Consider the following 22,438-nt stretch of genomic DNA (forward strand, 5'->3'; position numbering starts at 1 on the left):
TCCTCATTAATCACATTCCCCTGGTTGTCCCTTGAGCCTTGGGATGAACTTAAACTAGAGGAAGTAGATAGCAGTTTTTATGAGCTTGTTCCACCCCTAGCCCCGCCCGTCCCCCAAGAAAGTCTAAAGTCTTTCTGCTGAGAAAGTCCTATTAGTAGCTGTAGAGCCATTTTTTCTTTTTTGCAAATCTGAAAAAGGAAGAATATGATTTATAAGAGTCTGGGTGTGAGATAAATAAAACAATGAACATCTCCAATGAAGGAAACATGCACAGGGGTTGCTTCAAGGGAGAGGAGAGGATGATCAGACCTGCCTGCAGCACCCAGTGGGACCAGGTTCTTCACTTAGGTCATCACCCTGCCAAGTGGCAGGTTGTGGACCTGCCATTTTACAAATGGGGAAACTGAGGCTCCGAGAGTTGATGGTAACGTTCCCAGTAAGCGTGCAGAGGGAGTCTGAACCCAGGTTTGACCTACTGCACTTGCTCACCCTGCTCCTTTGCAGCCCGAGGCATTTCGGTGTGGTCAGAGCCTGTTAGGGCTGGCCTGTCAGATCTGAGCTGTCTTATGTCTCCCTCCCTCAGACAGGAGGAAACCTAGTTCTCACCCAGACTCTGCCTGTGAGGCTCCTGGGGAAGCAGATTCCTGGAGTTCTGTCTTGGGATTTGACTAGCAGGTCTGGGTATGGCTCTGGAATCTGCACTTACAGGGCTTCAGGGTGACCGCTCAGGGTGGGCCCTGAATCTGCATGAAGGTTAGCAGTGCCAGCAGACACTGTCTTTTCAGATAAAGCAGATCTTTGTCAGTTTATAAATCAGCCCCTGTCTGGATGCCCCTTGGGTGTGCTTTGAGGCAAATGTCTGAGAAAAGACCCTGCATGGTTGCTATTTGGAAAGTTAAGTCCCTGGCTTTGGGATAAAGGTGTCCAGCCTCTGTGATGGCCTATCCTTCAGGTGTGCAGGAACCACCTCATCTTTCTGCCCATCTGAGCCACCTGGAGAGTGGCAGGACCGAAGGCCCTAGTATTAGACCTCAGACCCCAAACTCATTCCCTGTGCTGGGTCTCCAGTGACCCTCCTTTGTGGTTCATTCCAAAAGGCCTGAGATATGAAAGGCACTGGCCTGGTCAGTTATAGACTAATGTTTGGTTCTAGTCCTACTACAGATTCACCATGTGACCTAAGCCAGTGGTTCGCCCCCACAGGACCTCAGTTTCCTCATCTGTAGAATGGGAGTAGGTGCCCTGCCTCCCAGAGTGGTTAAACATAGTTTTACAGTTTAGTTATAGGTAAAACACTGGACCCAAGCACGGCACCGTAATAGTGACTCACCCCAAATACGGGCTCAGTCTTGGGCTCTCTCTCCATCGTTTGCTCCCTGCAACCACTTTCTTGGTGAGTTCATCTACTCCTATGGCTCCAGCCGGGCGTCACCTCTGTGAGGGTTTCTTTGCGGTCTTGGTCCTCTGTATTCCCACAGAGGGGAGGTTGAGGACTGGTGCTGGACACAGAGTGCCGAGCCAGGAATGGTGGGCAGAATTCTAGTTTCCATCGCTCAGTTATTTGATCGAACACAATCTACAGGCTGCTGGGCAGGGACTTTGCAGGTGGAATTAGGCTTCAAATCAGCTGATTTGGGGGGATTATCCTGTATTAGCTGAGAGGTCCTGATGTAATCACAGTGGCCATTCAGAGCAGAAGAGGAAAGCGGGAGGCTCAGAGAGATGAGGCAGAGGGAGGTCAGAGCTCTTTGAACCACGAGAAGGACTCTACCCACCATGGCTGGCTTTGACGGGGACCCTGAGCCCCGTCAGGGACTGTGAGTGGCCTCTGGAAGCTGAGAATGACCCCAGCCCACGGCCAGTAAGGAAACGGAGACCTCAACCCCACAACCACATGGAGCTGAATTCCGCCAACGACCTCAATCAGCTTGGAAGCAGATTCGTCCTGCGGCATCCGCCGGAAAGGAAGGCAGCCTTGCTGACCCCTTGCTTTCAGCTGTGTGAGACCTGGAGCAGAGGAACCAGCCAAATCCACGTGGACTTTTTTTTTTTTTCGGGCACACCACGTGGCAAACAGGATATTAGCTCCCCGAGCAGGGGACGAACCTGTGCCCCCTGCAGTGGAAGCATGGGGGTCTTAACAGCTGGACTGCCGGGCAAGTCCCTCCACGTGGACTTCCGACCTCTCTACCTGTGAGGTAATAGATTTGCATTGTTTTAAGCCTCTTAAGTTTGTAGTAATCTGGTCGGCAGCAATAGCAAACCAGTACATCAGGTGAGATGCTCGAGCTGACTGGTGTCTCTGGTGATAGAGGGCCGGGCCTGGTCTCGGGCTCCTGTGCCCCATTTTTGCACTTCTGGAGTCTGGGGAGGGCAAGAGGGGAGAGCAGGTCTTATCCTCCACACCCAGGAGTCATTATCTCCTCTAGGGATGTGTTAGACTCAGTGCCGAGCGCTTTCCATGAATGAACTTTCTTAATTCTATTGATGTTTTCCCCCGTGACATAGATGAGGTAACTGAGACACTTAAGTAACTCATCTGTGTTCCCACAACTAATCAGTAAGAGAGCTGGGGTTTGAACCCCTGGCTAACTGAGTCCAGAGTTCTCCACAGGAGTGGGCAGCTGCTCCACGGAAGCAGGTGAATGAAGCTGAGCCTGGAGGCCTGCCTGCCTTCCTGATTGTCCAGGCCTAGAGTTCCCTGACACATCAGCAGAACTCAGGCATCCAACCAACCCCAACCGCAGCTCCTGGAATCCTCAGTCAGCGCCTCCTTCTTACTGTTCTAGGAATTATTGCCCACCCCACCTCCACTGATCCTTTTTCTTTAGGCCAAATCTGCTGGTCATTCCCCTCTTCCCCTCAGAACGTTATCCCCTCCCCAGCTATTACCTACGGCTTTAACTGGTTTCCCAGATCACTTGTCAGAGTCAGCATCCCGGCAGGAAAACTGGGCCCCTCACCAGACTTATTTTATTTCTGCCCTCTACCTCTAGCATCTTGTAATAATAATAATAATTGCCGTAATAATGTAAAATTTACAATAACTACCATTTACAGGGATTTCGTTCTTTAATGCTCATAACAGCCCTGTGAAGGTTCTTTGAGAATGCACACAGCCACGTTCTTGATAAAGAAATTAGATTTGGAGAAGTTAAGTAGGTCTGCTGGTAGGTGATGGAGCTCTTTTCACACCCACATGCTGATTTTACATAGTAGGTAAGCAGAGGTCTGGTTAAGTGGTTTGGGTGGATGACGGTCTGTAAGGATGCAGAAGTGGATGAATGGATGGAAGTAGGGATGGATGGATATACGGGAAAATGGCTTTATGGTTGAAAGACTAAATGGATGCTTGGTTGGAAAGAAGGAAGGATGGATGGATGGATGGATGAATGGGATGGGTGGGTGGGGGCTTCCCTGGTGGCGCAGTGGTTGAGTCCACCTGCCAATGCAGGGGACACGGGTTCGCGCCCCGGTCCGGGAGGATCCCACGTGCCGCGGAGCGGCTGGGCCCGTGAGCCGTGGCTGCTGAGCCTGCGCGTCCAGAGCCTGTGCTCCGCAACGGGAGAGGCCACAACAGTGAGAGGCCAGCGTACCGCAAAAAAATAATAATAATCATAATCATAATAATTAAAAAAAAATAAATGGAGGCAGGGTCAGAAGAAGCCTCACTGACGGATGGATGGATGGATTGGATGGATAGATGGGGATGGGTGGAAGGATGAATCAGTGGATATAGAGATGAGTGACCAGAGAGTTTGTAGAGTGGGAAAGGTAACGAATGCATGAGGTGTATGAGTCTGCATCAAAGAGCAACTTCGGTTGGATCGTAATATGAAGCTGGACCTCTTGCTAGCTCCATTGCTGATGAGGAGACATCCTGTTTAGCTATCTTGATTATTTCCCTTGCCCTGAGTCAGAGAAGTCAGCCTGACAATGTCCTCCAACTGCATGAGAAGGCGTTGTTTGTCCCCTAAGAAGTCAGGGAACATGGGAACCACCACTGGTTTTGTTTTAAGCCCTGAAGATGCTGTATTCACATCCAAGAAAGTGTGAAGGCTTGCAGAAAAGTCCAGAAGCTGTGTTTCATTATGGCCAGGATTGGGGTGAAGCCAGTAAGGTTATGTTGAGCAAGTATAGGGTTTTATCCTGTCATTGTTTTGTTTCTTCATGTGTGATATTTTGTTCATCATAGGGTTTTGCATTAATTTTTGTTATTTTAAAATACTGCATTAAAATATTATGCAATAAAAATATCATGACTGAGTTTTTTGGCCCTCCCTTAAATGTTGCACCTGAGAGGGTATGTCTCATTTCTTTCACCCTCGTCCTGGCCCTATGACGGAGCACCAGTTTCTGGACTTTTCTGTAAGCCCCTGTACTCCTGTGCAGGGGAAACTTATCCCTGTTCGGTTTGCTTCACTCTTGCATCTGCGGGAGGCAGGAACTCAGGGGCTGGAGCCCAGAGCGTGTCTGCCTCCAGGGCCTCCTTCAGTCACTTGTTGTTCACACATTCTCCCCGTCTACACTCCTTTGTTTTCACTTAAGACCTTCTATGATATATCCCTACTCTGTTTGCAGCGTCCACTGCCACTGCACTCCTCACCAGTCCACAGGTGAGCTCCCTGTTCTGGGCACAGCCCTACCTCCACCCCCCTCCTCCTGCCTTGTCCTCTTGCCTCCACAGAAACCTCCTCTTCCTGATCTCCTGAATTAATCATCTGCATCACACACTGTTATGCTTCATCCTCTACTATTTTGGAGAGTGTTCTGCAGAGCTCGTTGATTTTCAGCAAGTTTGCACCCTTTTGGCCATTAGTCTGAGTGGTCAGTACTCATGCCATACTGGTGGTTAAATATTTTGAAAATCAGGTTTCCTGTATCTTGCCCTCCTCTGTGAAATGGAGGTAAAAATACCCAGGAGCTCGAGCTCAGACACAGAGCCTGACACGCTGCAAGTTGGACAGAAACGGTAGCAGTAGCAGTCGCTGTTGTTATTTATTGAGTCAGACGATAAAACGCTGGTGGCTTTAAAGGTGATATGTGAGGGGCTTTGGATCCTGGCTGAGAGAGGTTTGCAGGTGCTGTACTCCCCTCCTGATGAGGTTTCCGGGTGCCGTGAGAGGGCTGGAGAGAAGCAAGAATGGGTGTACGGGTTTGTGGGTGGACACGAGGCTTGGCGGGAACCAAAGAGAAAGCACAGCAGTTGGGGCCGTGGGGAGGCTCCAGAGCTGGAAGGCGAGCAGCCGGTTTGCCAGGACCCTGTCCTGTGTGAGCAGGACATACCTGACTTCCCTTGCCGGCAATAAGAAATGGGCCTGGACTGTCTCTGGGCCACGAGTCACTTGATCTGAGTGTGGGTAGTAATTGCACACTGAACATACATTATGGCGTATGCTGTGATCAGTGCCGATAAGGGGCTGTCTGAATGAAAATAGAGTCAGGTTGGGCCAGAGGGAGTCTGTCTGATTTCACCATCAAGCCCTGCTGTGGTACCTCTGGTGACTCCCCGGCCAGCCACTCAGGGACCCCGGCAGGCCCCTCCCACCTGCCACCTGCCTGGTCCCCTCTCTCCCTGGACGCCTCACCAGACTTGCTCAGCCATCGCTCGGACTGTCCCTCATCTGAGACACCCAGGCCCCCCACTCTTTGCTCAGCTAGAAACCTTGGGTTTCTAGCCCTTCAAGACCCAGTTTGGGACAGTGCCTCTAAGAAGCTCTCTCTGAACAACCCCCTGCCCCCCTTTCTTTTTTTACTGTTTTTTTTTTTTTTTATTTCAAATGAAGTGAAATCAATATAGTATACAACTAACCATTTTAAAACATATAATTCAGAGTTATCCCGTTAACTGATATAATTTCTGATCATATCTGGAGCACTTTTTAATGAGCAGACAGTTACATTCAGTTCTTTCTGTCTTTTTTTTTTCTTTTGAGGTGAAATTCACATAACATGAATTAACTATTTTATTTATTTTTATTTTTTAATTTTTGGCCACACCACGTGGAATGCAGGATCTTAGTTCCCCAACCAGGGATGGAACCCGTGGCCCCTGCGGTGGAAGCGTGGAGTCTTAACCACTGGACCACCAGGGAAGTCCCATGAATTAACCATTGTAAAGTGTAGAATTCAGAGACATTTAATACCTACACAACACTGTGCAACATTGTGCAGTACCTCTCTCTAGTTTCAAAACTTTTTTTTTTTTTTGCGGTACGCGGGCCTCTCACCGTTGTGGCCTCTCCCGTTGCAGAGCACAGGCTCCGGACGCGCAGGCTCAGCGGCCATGGCTCAAGGACTCAGTCGCTCCGTGGCATGTGGGATCTTCCCGGACCAGGGCACAAACCTGTGTCCCCTGCATCGGCAGGCGGACTCTCAACCACTGCGCCACCAGGGAAGCCCCACGCCAGATCTTTAGTTGCTGGTACGTGGGATCTTTTAGTTGTGGCATGTGGGATCTAGTTCCCTGACCAGGGATAGAACCCGGGCCCCCTGCATTGGGAGCACAGAGTCTTAACCACCAGGGAAGTCCCAAGGCAGGGACCTTGACTGCATTGTTCATGGCTAAGTCCACAGTGCCTAAGATGACCTGAAACAGTCAGGGCTCTACAGATAGCTCATGGTTAGCAAGTGCTTGTCCCGTGCTCATCACCTCAGGGTAGCAGCTTGTAGCAGCACACTGAATCCTCCCAGCAACCTTAACTGCTTTTCTGTGTCTGAAGAAAACAAGCAGTCATGGAGCCTGTTGGCTGCAGCTCCCAGGGAAAAGGGTCTTGCCTCCCAGCGGGCCTCATGCCCGTCACTGAGGGTCGTGTTCTGGGCCCACCCTTCATGGGTGGTTGTGAGGAGGGGTCTGGGGAGGACCAGGGTGCCTTCCGTGGGGCCACGCCTATACTAGCTCTTCCCCAAACAAGTGTATTCTTTCATGCTTCTGGGATTTCGCTGGTCTCCCTGCCCGGCATGTCCTCCCCGCCACCTTCTTCTGGAAAATCATCCCTACTTATCCCACACAATCTTTACACCTCTGTAGAGCTTTTTCCAACCCCCCCCACCACTGTCCTTTCCTCCGTGGTGTCCCCAAGGCACTTCCTGCACCATCCCGTGACAGCGTGGCTCAAACGGTCTCTCTAGTAGCTTAAAGGTGGCTGCACATTCTTTGTGGCTCTTCCCATCAAGAGGAGGTGCTTGATTCTCTTCCCCTTGTGACCAGGCTGGCCTTGGTGACGTGCTTGACCAATAGAACACTGTGGGTGTGGTGTTCTGGGAATTCTGAGCCTAGGTCAGAAGAAGCCTTGCAGCTTCTGCCTGAGTCTCTAGGAAGGCTGCTCTTCAGACCCAGCTGCCATACTGTGAGAAGCCCAAGCCACGTGGAGAGGACGCTCCGGTTGACAGCCCCAGCTCAGCCCCCAGCTAAGGGAGAGCACCATCTTGGACACCCCGTCCAGTCGAGCCTTCAGATGACTCCAGCCTCACCTGCTCTGTGACCGGCACCTCACAAGGGACTCCAAGCAAGAACCACCAGCTGGGCCCAGTCAACTCACAGAACTGTGAAAGATTGTTTTCAGCCATCACATTAAGTTTTGGAGGTATTTGTTCCTGCTGCAATAGAGAACATCAACAGTCTCCCTCATCAGATTCTGAGTACCCCCCAAAAGCAGGGATTCTGCCAGTATCGCTCCAGATCTCTGGTCTGAGCCCAGGGCCTGATAAGGACCAAGTGCTCAGCAAATATCCCTTGCGTGAATCAATGAAACCCGTCAAAATTCCGCCGTTCACCCTGAGATAGAATAGATTTATTAGCAAGAGGTAATCAGGAAACATATATGTTTACAAAAATGGAAATTTCTTTTTTTTTCCAAACAAGCTGTAAGTTGAAATATTGTAGGACTTGAAATAGAATTCTCATACCACTAGGTATTGCTTACAGCAAAAGTTGTCTGTTTGTCAGAGTGGAGCATGCCTGCCACTTCAGAGTTAACCTGTATTTTCTATACTGTACAATGTAAAAAATAGATGGTAATATTCACAGAATAAGCACTACGGTACTATATTCCTGCTAGAAGGCATTTAGACAGGACTACAGTATATGCAATAAAAACACTTGGTTATTGATTTCCTAATTCTACAGTGTGGTACTATTTTTTTCACAAGGCATACAGACTTGGAGCAACTCAACGTAAGCTTGTAGTGACCGTTAGGCAGCTCATAGAGGAAAAGTGACATTTTTGTGTGTTCCCGACTCGCAGTGAATGCTGGGCAGCCGTCGGCAAAAGTCGACATGACTTTGTGTCGTGATTCTGTTTTCCTCAGGAAGTTCCAGGGCCTTGTCCAGGGTTATCGAGACTGCTAGTCACGCTACCTGGTTTTATTCTCAGAGCCAGGAGCGACGTAGTGCCTGAACGAGGTGGTGGCCTCAGTGTCGCAGGGCGTGGTTCTCAGCGGACAGGACTCCTTTCCCTCCAGGTCACTGAGAGACACGGAGTTTTGAGACCTGCGATTTTGGCTGAAAAAGCTGCTTTGGAAATTGGCATCACCGTCAGCGGGAAGATTTGTCGATGACTGGACTTCAGGGTACGGTTCCCCCTCCCGCCTCCCCCCTACCCCCCACCCTGTTATAACAGCTACATGGAACATGCCAGAGGATGCTGTGTGGCCAGCTCAACCCAGGGGCCTCGGCTGGGGACGGACAGAAGCAGGACTGGTGCCAAAGATTCGTGTATGCACGGATTCTGTTTTCCCTTTGGGGGAAAGTGAGGGGCTGGGAAGAACAGACTAAGAGTACAGTTGTTTCAAAGAAACAGGCACTGCAGGAAACGAGGGATGGGGTGCGTGGACCAAGTCCTAACCGGTGCAGAGATTCATATTTTGGTTCTACAGGAATCTAAGAACAAGAACGGATTTGTATTCTTGGAGAAGCACATACTAAAGAAGAAAACCCAGAGAAACCAAACGACTATGTACAGTATCATATAGCATGTGTCCATGGCGGTGGGCTGGGTACAGCTTCAAGTGGGGAGTTTTGGTTCTATTCGGAGAGAACACTTGTAGAGACTTTCTTCGTCCATTACAAAAGATTGGTCCAGTAAATATTGGGTTACCTGAGAAAAGGAAAAGAGAAAAAGGAATGGCAGGGCGATGGGACCTCCATAATACTACGTGGACGTCGGGTGTCTCCCGGGAATCAGGCACTAGGGTGGAGGCGGGGAGGGGTGTCAGGCTTGCACATGAGGCAAAGATGCATTAAGCAGTGTTGTTTCTTAGTATTATTTTTTGCCTTTTTTGTCTTCACAGTAATATAAAATCACATATAGTCAAAATTACTCTTGACCACCGTTTCTTTGGTTGAACATTAGGTGAAATATTTGGGGCTCATATTAAAAAAACATCTCTATCTACATATCTAAAACGTTAATTGTAGCATCTAGGTAGTGGATGTACGGGTGTTCACAATTCTTTCAATGTTTCTGTATGTTGGAAAAACGTAGTTAAACACCAGGTTTTGTAATACCGAGAGAGATTCACCCGAGAGAAGACAGTGGAAACTGAGGCCGTCTAAGGAGGCTTTCGTCTCATGAGGCTCACTCCAGGGCAAAATCTCAGAGTGGAAAATCAGGAACAGTCACCTCGTGGACTCAATCACTCTCCTTCCTCCTCCCTCCCCACCTCACACTGCTCTCAAGTGTTTTGCTGGATTCCTGTGTGTTCAGTGTACGATGAGAGATCAGAGCCCAGATCTCATAGGCAAACCCCACCCGCCCTTCGAAAAGCATCTTCCCAGGCTCATTGACTTGTCAGTTGTTTGGAGCCGGAGGTTCATGTTTTTCCACAGAAACTCAGAGCAGAAAGAAGAAAACACATTATATTTCTTAGCACGTAATTGGGAATCATCTGAGCTGCTTGAGAAAAATCAAGTCTTTGTTGCGAGCGTCTTTGCTAATGGACCCTCTGCTACTGTGAGGGACGGAACCGGCTTCCTGCGACGCTGATCACCAGTCACAGATGAAATGATTATTGTGTCTGATGAGTGGCTCTCGCCCAGCACCTCTAGGAAGACAATCTCAGCTACCACGGTCTAGATTAACTCATAGCCACTGATAAAGATGTGGCGATTTTGTAGCCATGTGAAATAGACCAGACTTTTATAAATAGCTAGCAGCTTCCTGTGAACAGCCCTTTCTAGAGCACAAAATCTCAACCCTCCCAAACACTCTGGGAATCAGCAGACTGGTTAGTTAGTTTCCTCCGTCATGAGCATCTGTTTCCCTAAAAATTTTGCTTTAGCGGGAGACTGGCAGCAAATCCCACCACTGCAAAGCTGTTAAGGAAAAGAGTCTGAAGGGCAGTAACATGTATTTGTATTGCATATGCAGCTCGAGGGCTAGTTTAAGAAGGGGCCAAGGCCTAATACAGTGCCTGGCACACAGTACATGCTCAGTAAATACTTGAGCGAATGAGCGAACAAGGAAAAAGTGGCACAATTGGTTCACCCACTGATTTTTCTTCTCTTTGTGGCTGTCAGCTATAAGACAGATAGTGAGTTCTCGGAACATGGCAGGAAACAGGGCAAGTCTATCACAAAGGAAAGTAGAAGGGAAAAATACTAAGAGCTTGATTTTCTGGTATGTTCAGGAGTGTGTCTGGAGCTGGATATCTTTTGTGAACTTCAAACTAGGAGGTTAAGAAGCTGGATGGAAAGTAAGTACATCTCTGGGCAGCGTAAAAAAGTCATAGGATTCGGAGCCAGAGTCTGGATTAGCAAGTCCCAGTTATTTTAACTGTAAAATGGGGCTAACGGCACAGGGTTTGAGTAGTGAAATGAGACTAACATGCCAACCTCTCTCCATACAGCCCCACCACCTTTTAAAAAATGCGTATTAATCCAGTCCTGTAAGCTCCTTTCAGGGCTTCCCACTCTCCTTAGGACACGGCTCCAGATCCTTCTAGAAGCCCACAGTCTCACCTGGTTCAGGCTTGTCTGAGGCTACTCATAGCTGCCGTCTGCGGTCTCTGTGCTTCTCAGATGGGCCCTGTCCCCCAACCCCAGTACAGGCCCCTGGATTCACACTCTCACAGCACCCTCTGATTCCCGAATGTGCAAGGTGTTTTCTCCCCCACCTTGCCTATAGCAACAAAAGACTGAAACAACCTAAATGTCCATCAGTATAGAGGATCGAATAAATACCTGAATTTCTCTGCAGCCGTAAGGAAGAAGGAGAATGCCTCTGCCTCAACAGGAAATATCTCCAAGATATGTTATTAAGGGAAAAAAGAATGATGCTGGAGCAATGTATAGTATGCTACAGTATACATTATAGTAAAAAAAAAGTTGGAGTGTGTTTGCATACACACACAAAAAATGGATGATACGGTTGGCTTTGGGAGGGGAACTTGGAGGCTGGGGGACTTTTTGCTGTGTGCCCTTTCTAGCTGTGAATTTTGAAACTGGTGAGCAGTTCGAAAAGATGTGATAAACACTGCCTCTCCTGCCTCAGGGGAGGTCAGACATGATTATAAACCATCCCATGGCAGGTAAAAATCAGACAGGAGCTGAAAGATTAGCACAAGCGCAGTCCAAAGGAGGGGGAACTCGGGGCGGGTCAGGGGACAGGGGACAAGAAGGGTTTCCTAAAAGAGAGGGCCCAGGGAACTCCGGGGCAGAAAGTGGTTGGGTGTGGAGCGGAAAAGGCAGGGAGGAAGGCAGTGCAGCCAGAGCCCTTGTGAAAAAGCGGAAGTGACCGAAAAAGCTGCCGGCTTACCTTTGCCTGGTGCTCTATCTTGTACGCAGTTTGTTGAAACTGGCGAATCTCTCGGATGATATGGGATATCTGCGGGAAGGAAGGAGGGGTTTGGAAGACAGTTTTCTCTTAGTACCCCCTCCCCCAACCCCCCCTCCCCCCAACCCATGCCACACAACAGAAGGGACATCCACAGACATGTCTGCAGTCAGTCTCTTAATTCACCTCCTGGGAGACCCCACTGAGGCAGCGAGAGTTTCTTTAAACCAGTCACCTGCCTCAAAGGCTGACACTTGGTAAGAATCTATACATCTACAGGTTACAAGTTATGATATAGAGTATTTGTCCTTCTCTGACTTATTTCACTAAGTATAATACCCTCTAGGTCCATCCACGTTGTTGCAAATGGCAGAATTTCATGCAATTGATTTATTTATTGAACTATAGTTGATGTACAATATTATATGTTACCAGGTGCACAATATAGTGATTCACAATTTTTGAAGGTTATACTCCACTTATAGCTGTTATAAAATATTGGCTATATTCCCCGTGTTGTACAACATAACCTTGTAGCTTATTTTATACATAATATTGGGTTGGCGAAAAAGTTCGTTAGGTTTCAAGTAAAGACACATTTTTCATTTTTACCAAGAACTTTACTGAACAACGTATTCAGTAACCGAACGAACTTTTTGGCCAAAGCAATAGTTTGTACCTCTTAGAATTTCCTTCTTTTTTATGGCTGAATAACATTCCTCTTTCTCCATGTGTGTGTGTGTGTGTGTGTGTGTGTGTGTATACACCACATCTTCTTTATCCAGTCACATAATCTATAAAAATACTGCATTACTATGTCATATACCTGAAACTATCACAATATTGTAAAGGAACTATACTTCAATAAAAAAGATGCATATTCTGAAAGGTAAAAAGTGTATTTAGTAGGGTCACATGATAGATGATGAAGAAAGAATTGTTTTAAAGACTCAGAGATAATACAGTAAAAGAAAATTACCCATCATTTTCTCTGAGTAATGAAAATAAATGAGTGATTTTTGTTGCTAAAAAAAAAAAAAGAATCTATAGGCTAATTATACTATGTGATTAAGAGAAAAACATATCATTTGATCAGTGGTGCTGGCTTATCCAACATCTTAAAACAGCCCCCCTCAATTCCAGCAACAGCTAAAGGCCTCTGCCACTTTCTACGTGCCCACCACGTGCAAGACCACACCAAGGAGCTCCCCCATCCTGTTCCCAGGTCAGTGCTGCCAACTTGCCTTTGACAGAGAAACCTTACCTATTGAACAAAATCTCAGGAGGAACCCCATGACACAGAACCGATACAAATAGAGGCTCTCTAGTTGGAGTGAGAAGACGAGAAGGTTGGCTGGAAAGCAGGCTCCCTGCTGGAAGGATCCTCATCTCCCCTCTCAGGGTCTAGACTCCTCTGGGGAAACTGGAAACCTACTTGCTTAGGAGGTGCTGCAGAAATGACTTTGCTGCGGCCACATAACGCAAGTGCTTATCTGAACAGTAATGGATGGGGTGCGAATAAAGGGGCAGGCTTTGGAGTCTGACAGACTTGGGCCCCAGACCCGGCTCTGCCTTTTCCTTAGGGGTGACCTTGGGCTGGTCATTGATGACTCCAAGCCTCAGCCTGCTCACCTGTAAGGTGGAGAATAATAAGAGCACCCACCCCTCAGACTGTGGGCGTTAAAGGAGGAGATGCAGGTAGAGCTGGCTCTGGGCCTGCCAGATGCTAGCTGCTCGTTTGAGGAAGTGACTGTTCTTACTGGAGAAGCTGGGTTCAGGCTCCCCAGTGCGTGTGCCGTGTCCAGTCGGCCAGGACTGCCGGGCACAGCTCGGGTGAGCCCGGGGCTTGGGTCTGGGTTTTGATGTTCCCCCCACCCCTGCCCCGCTCTGCTGTGGGGAACGCACCATTCTCATCTTGGAGAAGTTGACCAGGCCGTCCTCCGTGTAGTTGGGCGTCCCCTCTTCGATGAAGGCCAGGTCAGTGAGGTACATCCCCAGGTAAGGGACACAGGGTGGGTCACAACTTTGAAGCAAATGGCGTTAACAGAAGTTTTTCACTTAAAAGCTCGAGCCTCTACCAAGAACAGAACACCCCGCATGCATCTCTCGCTTTGCTGGAGGGAAAGGGATTTCTATTCGCCGAGAGTCATAGCAGCTCTTGGGGCTCGGACTGCCAGCTGGGTGTGAGGGTCAGTCCTCCGGGGTGGTGGGGGTGACATGGTGCCTGCTGGGGCCTGGGGCGTCTCAATCAATCACCCCTCCCACCCCAAGCCAGAAGGCCCTCCTCTACCTCTCCGCTCTCCCTCCCAGATGGAGCCCTGGGGCTTGGCCGCCAGCCCCCTCCCAGCTCGCCTTTCCTTTCTGTCTCTCCCCTGAAACTCTCCATCCCCATCCCGCCCTAGAATCACATCCTGGGGGGCTTCACAGCACCGTGCCCTTTCCTGCCAGTCACCACCAGCCACCCCACCGAGCCCCTTGTCTCTTTCTTTCCCCAAGACTTCTCTCCCTTTACTTCTTCCCCACTGGGATCTCTGCCCACCCAAGCACTGGGCTGCCAGCTCAGGGAACCCTTGCCCTCTGAGATCACCATCCTGGATTCGGCTTCTGGGCGGGGGCGCTGGGTGAGACGGCTCCCAGGACCGGTGGCTCCTGGGGGATGGCTTTCGTGGGGATGGTACTCAGCAGTATGGGCCGGACCTCTCTGATCTGTGGCTCTGAAGCAGGGGCTTCTGTTACTGTTCCTGCACAACTTGTTCTGGTGCCTCTGGGTGGGGTGCTAGGTTAAGGGGGTGACTCTGTGATGGGTCCAGTGGTCACTCTCCTCTGGCAGAGCTCCAGATAGTTCACCCAGGGGACTCCTCAAACAGTGTTCCGGAGCCTTCTCTCAGCTCAGCACACAGGTACAGGGACCCGCCTTTCTAGCCCATCTCACCTTTGTCTCCTTGTGACAGTCCTGCCACTCCAGAGGAAGGGGAGGCAGGGAGGATGGTAGAGCAAGAACAGAAACCTGGCCTCTGTCCCTTGCCTGCTTGCTGTGTGACCCTAGGCCAGTTCTTTCCCTCTCTGGTCCTCAGGTTCCCCTCGTACCAGAGAACTGATGTTAGCTAAGACAAGTTTAAGTGATTTGAGAGTTGATTTTAGGTGATGCCCAGACACTGTTTAAATAAATTGATTCATATGATAAGAAACATTAGATTTTCACTCCCCCCCCCCCCCAACTGCTCAAGGAGAGAGCTCATTTGGTGACAGCATAGCTTTGACACTTTCTAACACGTGCCGTTTTCCTCTTTTTTTCTTTTTGAACAAATAGTAACAGGTCTCACTCAGGAAACACCAGGATCTGGCCAGAATTTAATAATATTATTTTGATTTCACTGTATTTATTTTTTATGGTAACCTGTGTATTTATGGCAAATATGCTGGTTTCCCATATAGAGTTTTCCTTCTTATTTAAATGTATTTCTGGGAAATAGTGAGTTAATTTAAAGGAGACCATTAAGTAAATGCAAATATAGCTGACACATGGATACGGCAAAGTCTTGAAGGAGGTGGATGCTTGGAGTTTGGGAAACAGTGAGCAGGAGAAATGTTTTTTGAACTGTCGGTCTTCACCCTTTCATGGGTGTTAAAACCAATTTGGTGAGTGTTGACCAGATTTTTTTTAAATTAAAAAAAAGAGAGAATAGATGATATCTGGGTTCATTTCATGGACTAAAATTGCTTTGTGAAATTTTTGTTGCTGTTATGCATATATGCATTTGTATATAGGGTCACACTGTCAAATGCAATTTTTTTTTTTTTTTTTTTACTGTGAGTTGTGAAAAAGAAAAAAAAGCAAGAATCATACTGGTCACTGGCAGACCTCTCTGGGTCCTTCTGGCCATTATAGTCCATGACTTCTACATGCCTGGCTTTTCACTTCCTTTCCGTCAAACTCCAAGTCTGGAGCACAGGCTGGTGGATCTGATGGAGAAAGAGTTCAAAGGTCTGAGCAGCCGCTCCGGAGCTGGACGGCTGAGCCATTGTGCTGACCGGCAGGTTCTGGGGGGCGCCGCGCTCCCCCTGCCCTTAATGGGAACCAGGTAGCCCGCAGAGCTCAAAGGACCTCTTATCTCAGATAGAGGCAGAAGGGGAGACTGGGTGCTGCTCGCTGCCTGTGAATGACTGAAGGACGCAGGGTGTTTCCGGATGCCTCACAGGGGCTCTGACCACCCAGACCAGTGAAAAAAGTCTGGGAGTCCTTTGGTCTCCCAGGGAGGTGGATCTCCCTGAGGTGTTTACTGGGGTTTCTGATCCAGTTGTGGAAAGGTGATGGACGGGCAATTTAGTCACGGCAAGTGGCACTGCCAGCCCCAGCACCAAACTCTGTTCCTGTTTCCTACCTTCACGGTGAGGGGTCCAGGGAACACCACTCTTAATTCAACCATGTACACACACACATGCACACACACGCACACCCAACCAACCCAAATCCAGAGCCACGTAGGTAAATATATGGGGCTGTCGGAGTGGCCAGTGTACGGGGCGGTGGGGACAGGTGTGGGGCACACGGGGCTGGTGGAGGGCCCCCAAAGGGCCCCACTGCATGGAGACAGACCGTGCTGAGCATCTGAGCGAGCAGGGGAGCACGGTAGGGGCTTCGTGTAGACAAAACACCCAACCTATGGCTAGCTCTGAACTTCCCGTGTGGGCATCTGGCCCCTGTCAGGAGGGATCCAGCCTTGCCCTGGATCAGGGCGGGGCCAACAAGGCTGAAACTGTGTGTGGGGGAGCGCTTCCTCTTTCGGCAGAGCCCCGCCATGCCTGTGTCTGACGTTTCAGGGAGAGAAAGAAAAGTGCCCTGTCCCCCATCCTAAAAGCTGCTCCTGGTGTTCCGGGCAGGCCTAGACGGGGTGACACCTGACAGCTGGATCTTGTCTGTGGTTGTTTGGGGCCCCCGCACTTGATGTTTCTACCAAGAAATTCCTGCTGATGTCAAGGGGGATGAAAGAAATTAACTGGTACTGGCGACAAAGCGAGATGCAGCTGCCCGAGGGGCGCTCCACCTGACCCCAGGAAACGGGCGGTGACGGCACGGGTCAGCCCTCTCCTTCAGCCCGTCGCAGCCGTGGGACGGGCTGCGCTCCCTTACAGGTCTCAGTCTGGCATGGGGTGCAGGGAAATCAGGTACTCAGGTTATGGAAAAAAAAAATTTTTTTTTCTTTTTTTTTTTTGGCAATGTGTGGGCAGTGTGGGTGGGACTCGGGGTCCAGTCTTGCTTTCTGCCTCCTGGATACTCCCTGCTCTGTTGTCTCATTAGCAAGAGACTGGGCTTTGCTCTGGGGCCACAGACAGAAAATAAAGATGGAGCCCCTGAGACTCTGGAACTCCAGGACTCTGGATCCATCATATCCACGTAGATAGACGGATGTTCCCCCCGTTTGGAGGTGGCTGCGTGGTGACCTGCTGGTCCGCTGGCAGACTCGCCCCTCCAGAGCTGTTCCCATCCTCCACTGACGGGAATAGACGGGAAGGGCTTTCATGGCAGCAGCTAGCAGTGAGAGCCCGGCCCCTGCGTTCCTTCCGTGGGCATCCTATTCAAGCTAAAGACAAAGGTGCAGATGAGCCCGTCAGAGACGGACGGGCAAAACTGGAACTGGCCCCCAAAGAGCTGGTGACCGCATTTTACTGCCGAACGTAGTTAGCCCTCAGCCACATGTTGTTGGCTGGAGCTGTGGGAAGGTTCTGGTCCCTGGGTGGCTGAGAGGAGGGGACAGTCTCATGGGTTGGACCAGGGTGTGGTTTGGGGGATGAGAAGGGTAGATAACGTTCATCTGGGGGCGCCCGGGCAGGGGACGGAAGCACTGTAGGTGGGCCAGGGGATATTTAAGAGAGTGGCTGGGGACGGGAGGCAGGATTTGGCGGTAAAGGGAAAAGGTCACGTGCTAGCCCGGCTGCTGGCACAGGCTGAATGATATAATGACAGGCGAAAAAGGATGCCCAAGACCTCATAATGGGTCTGAGGACTTACGCGGTGGGGTCCGTCACGGGCTCCTTGTCTGGGGGGGTCACCAGCTGTGCCCACCACCTCACTGCACTCCCTCCGGCCTGTCCCCTGCCTGGTGAGACGACCCCCAAACCCTGACACAACACCGCTCTAAGTATAAACCTTAGTGCCTCCGAAGAAAGAGTGCAGACTCGTTTGCCCCAATCTGTCCTTCCCCTGCCTGGCTTGGCCTATATCTCCATAAGGCAGGAACCCGGTTTGCATAAAGGTCTTAGCGCCCAGATGCCCAAAGGCCACCTCCGCCCCGTGTGGCAGGGAGCAGAGGCGTCTGGGAGAGGCACTTACATAGGCCCACGGGTAACCTGAAAGAGGGAAGACAGTCAGCATGGGGACTCGGACAGAATGGGGGACCACGGACGCAGTGGAGGCAGCGGCGGCGGTGGACGAGGAAGCCATGTGAAGGAGGCTGATGGAGCAGAGCACCCTGCGGGCGGACGGACAGGTTGGTGAATGCACGGGGGGGGCAGCTCCCCGCAAGCACAGTCCACGGGGGCTCCACAGAGCCCAGGCGGAGGAGAGACGGCCGGACAGCACAGATGGGTGGAACATCTGTCTGAGGACACAAATAAAGTGGAGATGGTCAAGGCAATGGCACACGGAGCCGGCACAAGGGACAGACCAGGTACGGCAGGAAGAAAACGAGAAAGGCAGACGGGGGCTGGCAGGGCAGGTGTGTGGTGTGTCAGAGCCACCGGTGAGGCTGGACGTGCTGGGTGGTCGCGGACTTCAGTGGCCTTGTACTGGCAGTGAGCACGTGATCCCTCGCGGAAGGGAGGAAAGGCATTCCCGGGCTCTATAAGGAGCCGGGACCCTAGGGGTCTCCCAGGGTCTCTCCAAAGTCCAGCAAGGAGCCAGCCAGGCAGGGAGAGAGAGGGTGAGGGCCAGCCCAACAGGGCACACGTTCAAGTGCCCGAGGGGAACACAGTGGCAGAGACTAGTGGAGAAACCCCAAGTGCGCGTCTAACCAGAGTGAGCAAACCCACATTTCACGTGCGTACGTGGCCACAGCATGTACCAACGGGCCGAGTCACCGCTGCCCTGGGAGAGCTGGCCTGGACCCTCATGGGTGGTAACCTCGGGCAAACCGTGGAGCACTGGCCTGGGAGGCCAGCCTGGGCCGAGGCCCGGCTCTGTCACCATGGCCCCAAATCCTTGGGCCAGCCACTAGTTCCTGTGTCCTTGTCTGGAGAAACATCATGGGAGAATCTGTCTCACAACAGTGGTTCTCAACGGGGGCGATTTTGCCTCCCTGAGGATAGCTGACCATGTCTGGAGACCTTCTCAGTTGTCATAACGGGGGGGGGGGGGGGGGGCGGGGCGGACACTGGCATTTCATGGGTAGAGGCCAGGGATGCTGCGAAACACCCTTCTATGCACAGGATAGTCCCCACGACAAAAACTGTCCTGGTCTAGGGACCTCCCTGGTGGTCCAGTGGTTAAGACTCTGCACTTTCACTGCAGCGGGCGCAGGCTTGAACCCTAGCTGGGGAACTAAGATCCCACATTCCGCGTGGTGTGGCAAAAAAACCCCCCACAAAATCCTGGTCTAAAGGACAAGAAGGCCGAGGTTGAGAAGGCCCACCTCCCAGGCAGCGTTAATGGGGCTGCACACACCATGGCCAGGCAGGGCACAAACTCTGCAAACTGTAAGGTGTGAATTACTGGTAAAACCGTATTTCTTCGATTCCAAGATGCCATTGTGTGTAAAATGCACTCTTGTCTTGATGACTAATTATCCAGTACAAAAAGGAAACACAATCATACGAAATAAATACACTGACTGTGAGATGTATCCTGATGTCAGAAATGGTAAAATGTAAAAGAAAACGTGCATTTTGGAATCAAGGAATCCGGCGCCGCTATTATCATCATCACAGCTACTGCGTCTCAAGACTGTTCCTGTGCCTCTCCTGGGAAATGCCCTGACACCTTGGAATTTCTCTGGTAGAAGATGGAGGACAAAGCCACCCTGCCCTGGGGGTCTGGGATGTGTAGGGGTCAGTCTTGTGGGTAGACAGATGGACAGACAGACAGACCTCCTGCTCCAGCCAGGGGTGGCACGTGAATGCCTCTGCAGTGTGGTTCTCCAATTTAAAAAATAACGGTGACAAAATGACACACACTTACTTTTTCAGAGCTTCTCTCAGATTCTTAAATCTGCCCTCTGACGACACAAGCTTTTGGAGCTTATCAATCAAAGTTTTTGTCTAGAAGGAATTAGAAGTATTTACTAGCACATAGCACACATCAAGGCCCGCGACTCTGGCCCACACTCCGGGGCTTCGCTTTGCCTCCTCGAGATAGGGCACGGGGATCTGGGGACTTCCTGGGTCTGGGGACTTGACCCTGGACTCCTGAGGAGGCAGACACGGATTTTTGTTTTGCTTGCCCGTGTTCATGCATCTTTCAGAAACATGGGAGTAGGGTCAGGAGGGTCCCAGTGTCAGGGTCCTGAGAGCTGGGTGGTTGGGAAGGACTTGGCGGGGGTAACTCCAGGGACCTGGACCCGATACAGGGCATGGCCGATGCGTCATCATCACGATCTTTCTAATGACTGTCCCCAAAAGATGTGACCATCTTCTCATACCTTCACTTTGCTATATCAGGAGCACCACCCAGATTTAAGAATCAAGAAAAAAAGATGGCAGGTGAACTGATCATCAAAGGAGAAAAGACTTTGATGGAGAAGAGGAAACCCTGCAGCAAAGGGTCCCATCCGCCAAATGACCAGGCCAGGCCCTGCCGACGTGTCAGGCCGGAGCAACTTGGGTGGCTGGAGTTTGTCTTAAGGGACCAGCTGTGTGCCACAGAGCATGTCCTGGGTGGAGCCTGGCTCTGTGCTTCTCCTGCATGACCTGGGGAAACCCCTTCACCTCTAGGTCCTCAGCGCCCTCATTCATAAAACGGGGAGATGACTAGTGACCACCTTTCCAGCTCTAATCCTCAGAATCCAGAATGTGGTTGAGAAACCGGGCCGGAGACCAGCTGTGCATCTTATTACCAGAGGGGCTAGTCAGCCTGGAGGGGACGCTGGCCACAGAGGCCAAGTACACCCCTGATCGTCGGGTCTAATTTTTATCTGAGAAACCTGCCTGCGGAAGACGACAAGCTAAATCTTCCTTCTGATGGAAGAAGAGGTTGGTGTGCACTCTTCAAGGAGAAAGGATGGCGGAGCACACCCATCTGCTCGGTCCCTCCTATCAATCCGAAGTCTTGCCGCCTGGTTTGGACTGACCCCGCTCAAAGCAAACATTTATTCTGGATCTGGTGAAAGAGCCGCAGGCCAGGATGGAACGAGCCCCACCAAGCCAAGGGCAGGTGATTCTGCTTTCACCTGCGATGACCCTTCTCAGACGCCCAGGCCAACCTCCACCCCAGGCTCTCAACGGCCCTCCTGCACTTCATCTCTTTCCAGAGCTGTGCTCTTGCCTCCTCTTCTTTCCCCTCCACCTGCAGAGACATGAGATGCTGCAGCTTGAGGCCAGATGTGGGGTCTGAGTGACCAGAGCCCTCAGTGGACTCTGTCGCCCACCCTCAGCACGCCCGTGGGCAAGGTAGCGCTCCACTCACTTTGCTAGGTTTTGACCTTCGTATCTGGAAAACGGGAGGGTAGGTCCAGGTGTTCCTTAAGGGCAATACTTGTTCAGACAGTCCAGAATTGTGGGTGACATAAAAGCTACACAGCCACGTAGCATCACCACGCTTAGAGACCATGAAAAGGTACAAAGGATATTCTGGTGGGTGGGGTTTTTGCATACACTTGGGGCCAATTCGTGGCTCTGAGGTGGGCACACTTTGATTTCTTCCGCACCTGCATGCTTACTTGAGGTGTGTGTCTGCTCCTCTTCCGGTTATTGCTCTCTGTCCAGGAAGGAGATGTGTATCCTGGGAGGCCACTGGATTTTCCCACCTGCTGCTTAGAAAGTGTGTTCTGACTTGAAGCAGCTCAAGCACCTTCTGGCCATGCCAGGAGCTTCCATCCTTTGAGGCTCACTGGGCTAGCAGGCCCCCTGGGGCCTTGGGCATCTCTGCTGGAGTATGGACACCAGGGAGCCGAAATATGGGAGCACTTGGAACACGTCTCTGAAACCAGAGACCAAGCAAGGAGCCTGCCTTGGAAATAGTGTCAGGACGAAAGATGATTATATATGGCCTCGTAAATACCATCCTTTCCTGTTCACCAAACAAGACTTCTGGATGGCCAAGGCTGCTCCTTCCAAAGAAGCCAAAAAGTATAGTTAGTCAAAGAGAGGCTTATGTCTCTACTGAAATCCAACCATTCCAGGGAGAGGAAGCACATATAACTGCATTAGTCATCTGCATCATCCTATAGAGATGCATCATCTGATCCTTTCCCGAGGGAAAGTTTTTATTTTCAAAGAGGATGGGAAGAGAGGTTGGAAGAAGAAAGGGGAGGCACCGGACATCCCAAACTAATTCTGACTCTTGCCGAGGCTAGACTGGACTTGGACACAGGCTTTTCTGCTTTGGGCTGGCACATGGAAGGGAATGATAAAAAAAAAAACTAGCTGCAGAAATGTGGCCATCTTGGCCTATGGGATACCTGCAGAGGGACAGTGAACTGTTCCTGGTTGGTGTTGACCAGGCCACGGCCATG

General features: G+C 50.6%; 1 protein-coding gene across 2 annotated transcripts in view; it reads right to left on the reverse strand.

Annotated features, from left to right (window-relative positions):
* Positions 1–7,771: 7,771 nt before the first annotated feature.
* The window catches only part of RASGRF1 (Ras protein specific guanine nucleotide releasing factor 1), a 104,718-nt gene continuing 90,051 nt past the window's right edge, over positions 7,772–22,438 (reverse strand). Inside the window, exons 24-27 of one of the 2 annotated variants that reach the window (XM_030878442.2) lie at positions 19,948–20,027; positions 13,680–13,797; positions 11,757–11,825; positions 7,772–9,098 (exon numbers count right to left, since the gene is read on the reverse strand). In XM_030878442.2, coding sequence (XP_030734302.2) covers positions 9,006–9,098; positions 11,757–11,825; positions 13,680–13,797; positions 19,948–20,027 — 360 coding nt within the window. In that variant the 3' untranslated portion in view covers positions 7,772–9,005. The remainder of the gene's footprint in view (positions 9,099–11,756; positions 11,826–13,679; positions 13,798–19,947; positions 20,028–22,438) is intronic. The other variant, XM_060293741.1, reaches the window with a different exon arrangement.

The sequence above is a fragment of the Globicephala melas genome, chromosome 2 (genome assembly GCF_963455315.2).
Source record: "Globicephala melas chromosome 2, mGloMel1.2, whole genome shotgun sequence".
NCBI lineage: Eukaryota > Metazoa > Chordata > Mammalia > Artiodactyla > Delphinidae > Globicephala > Globicephala melas.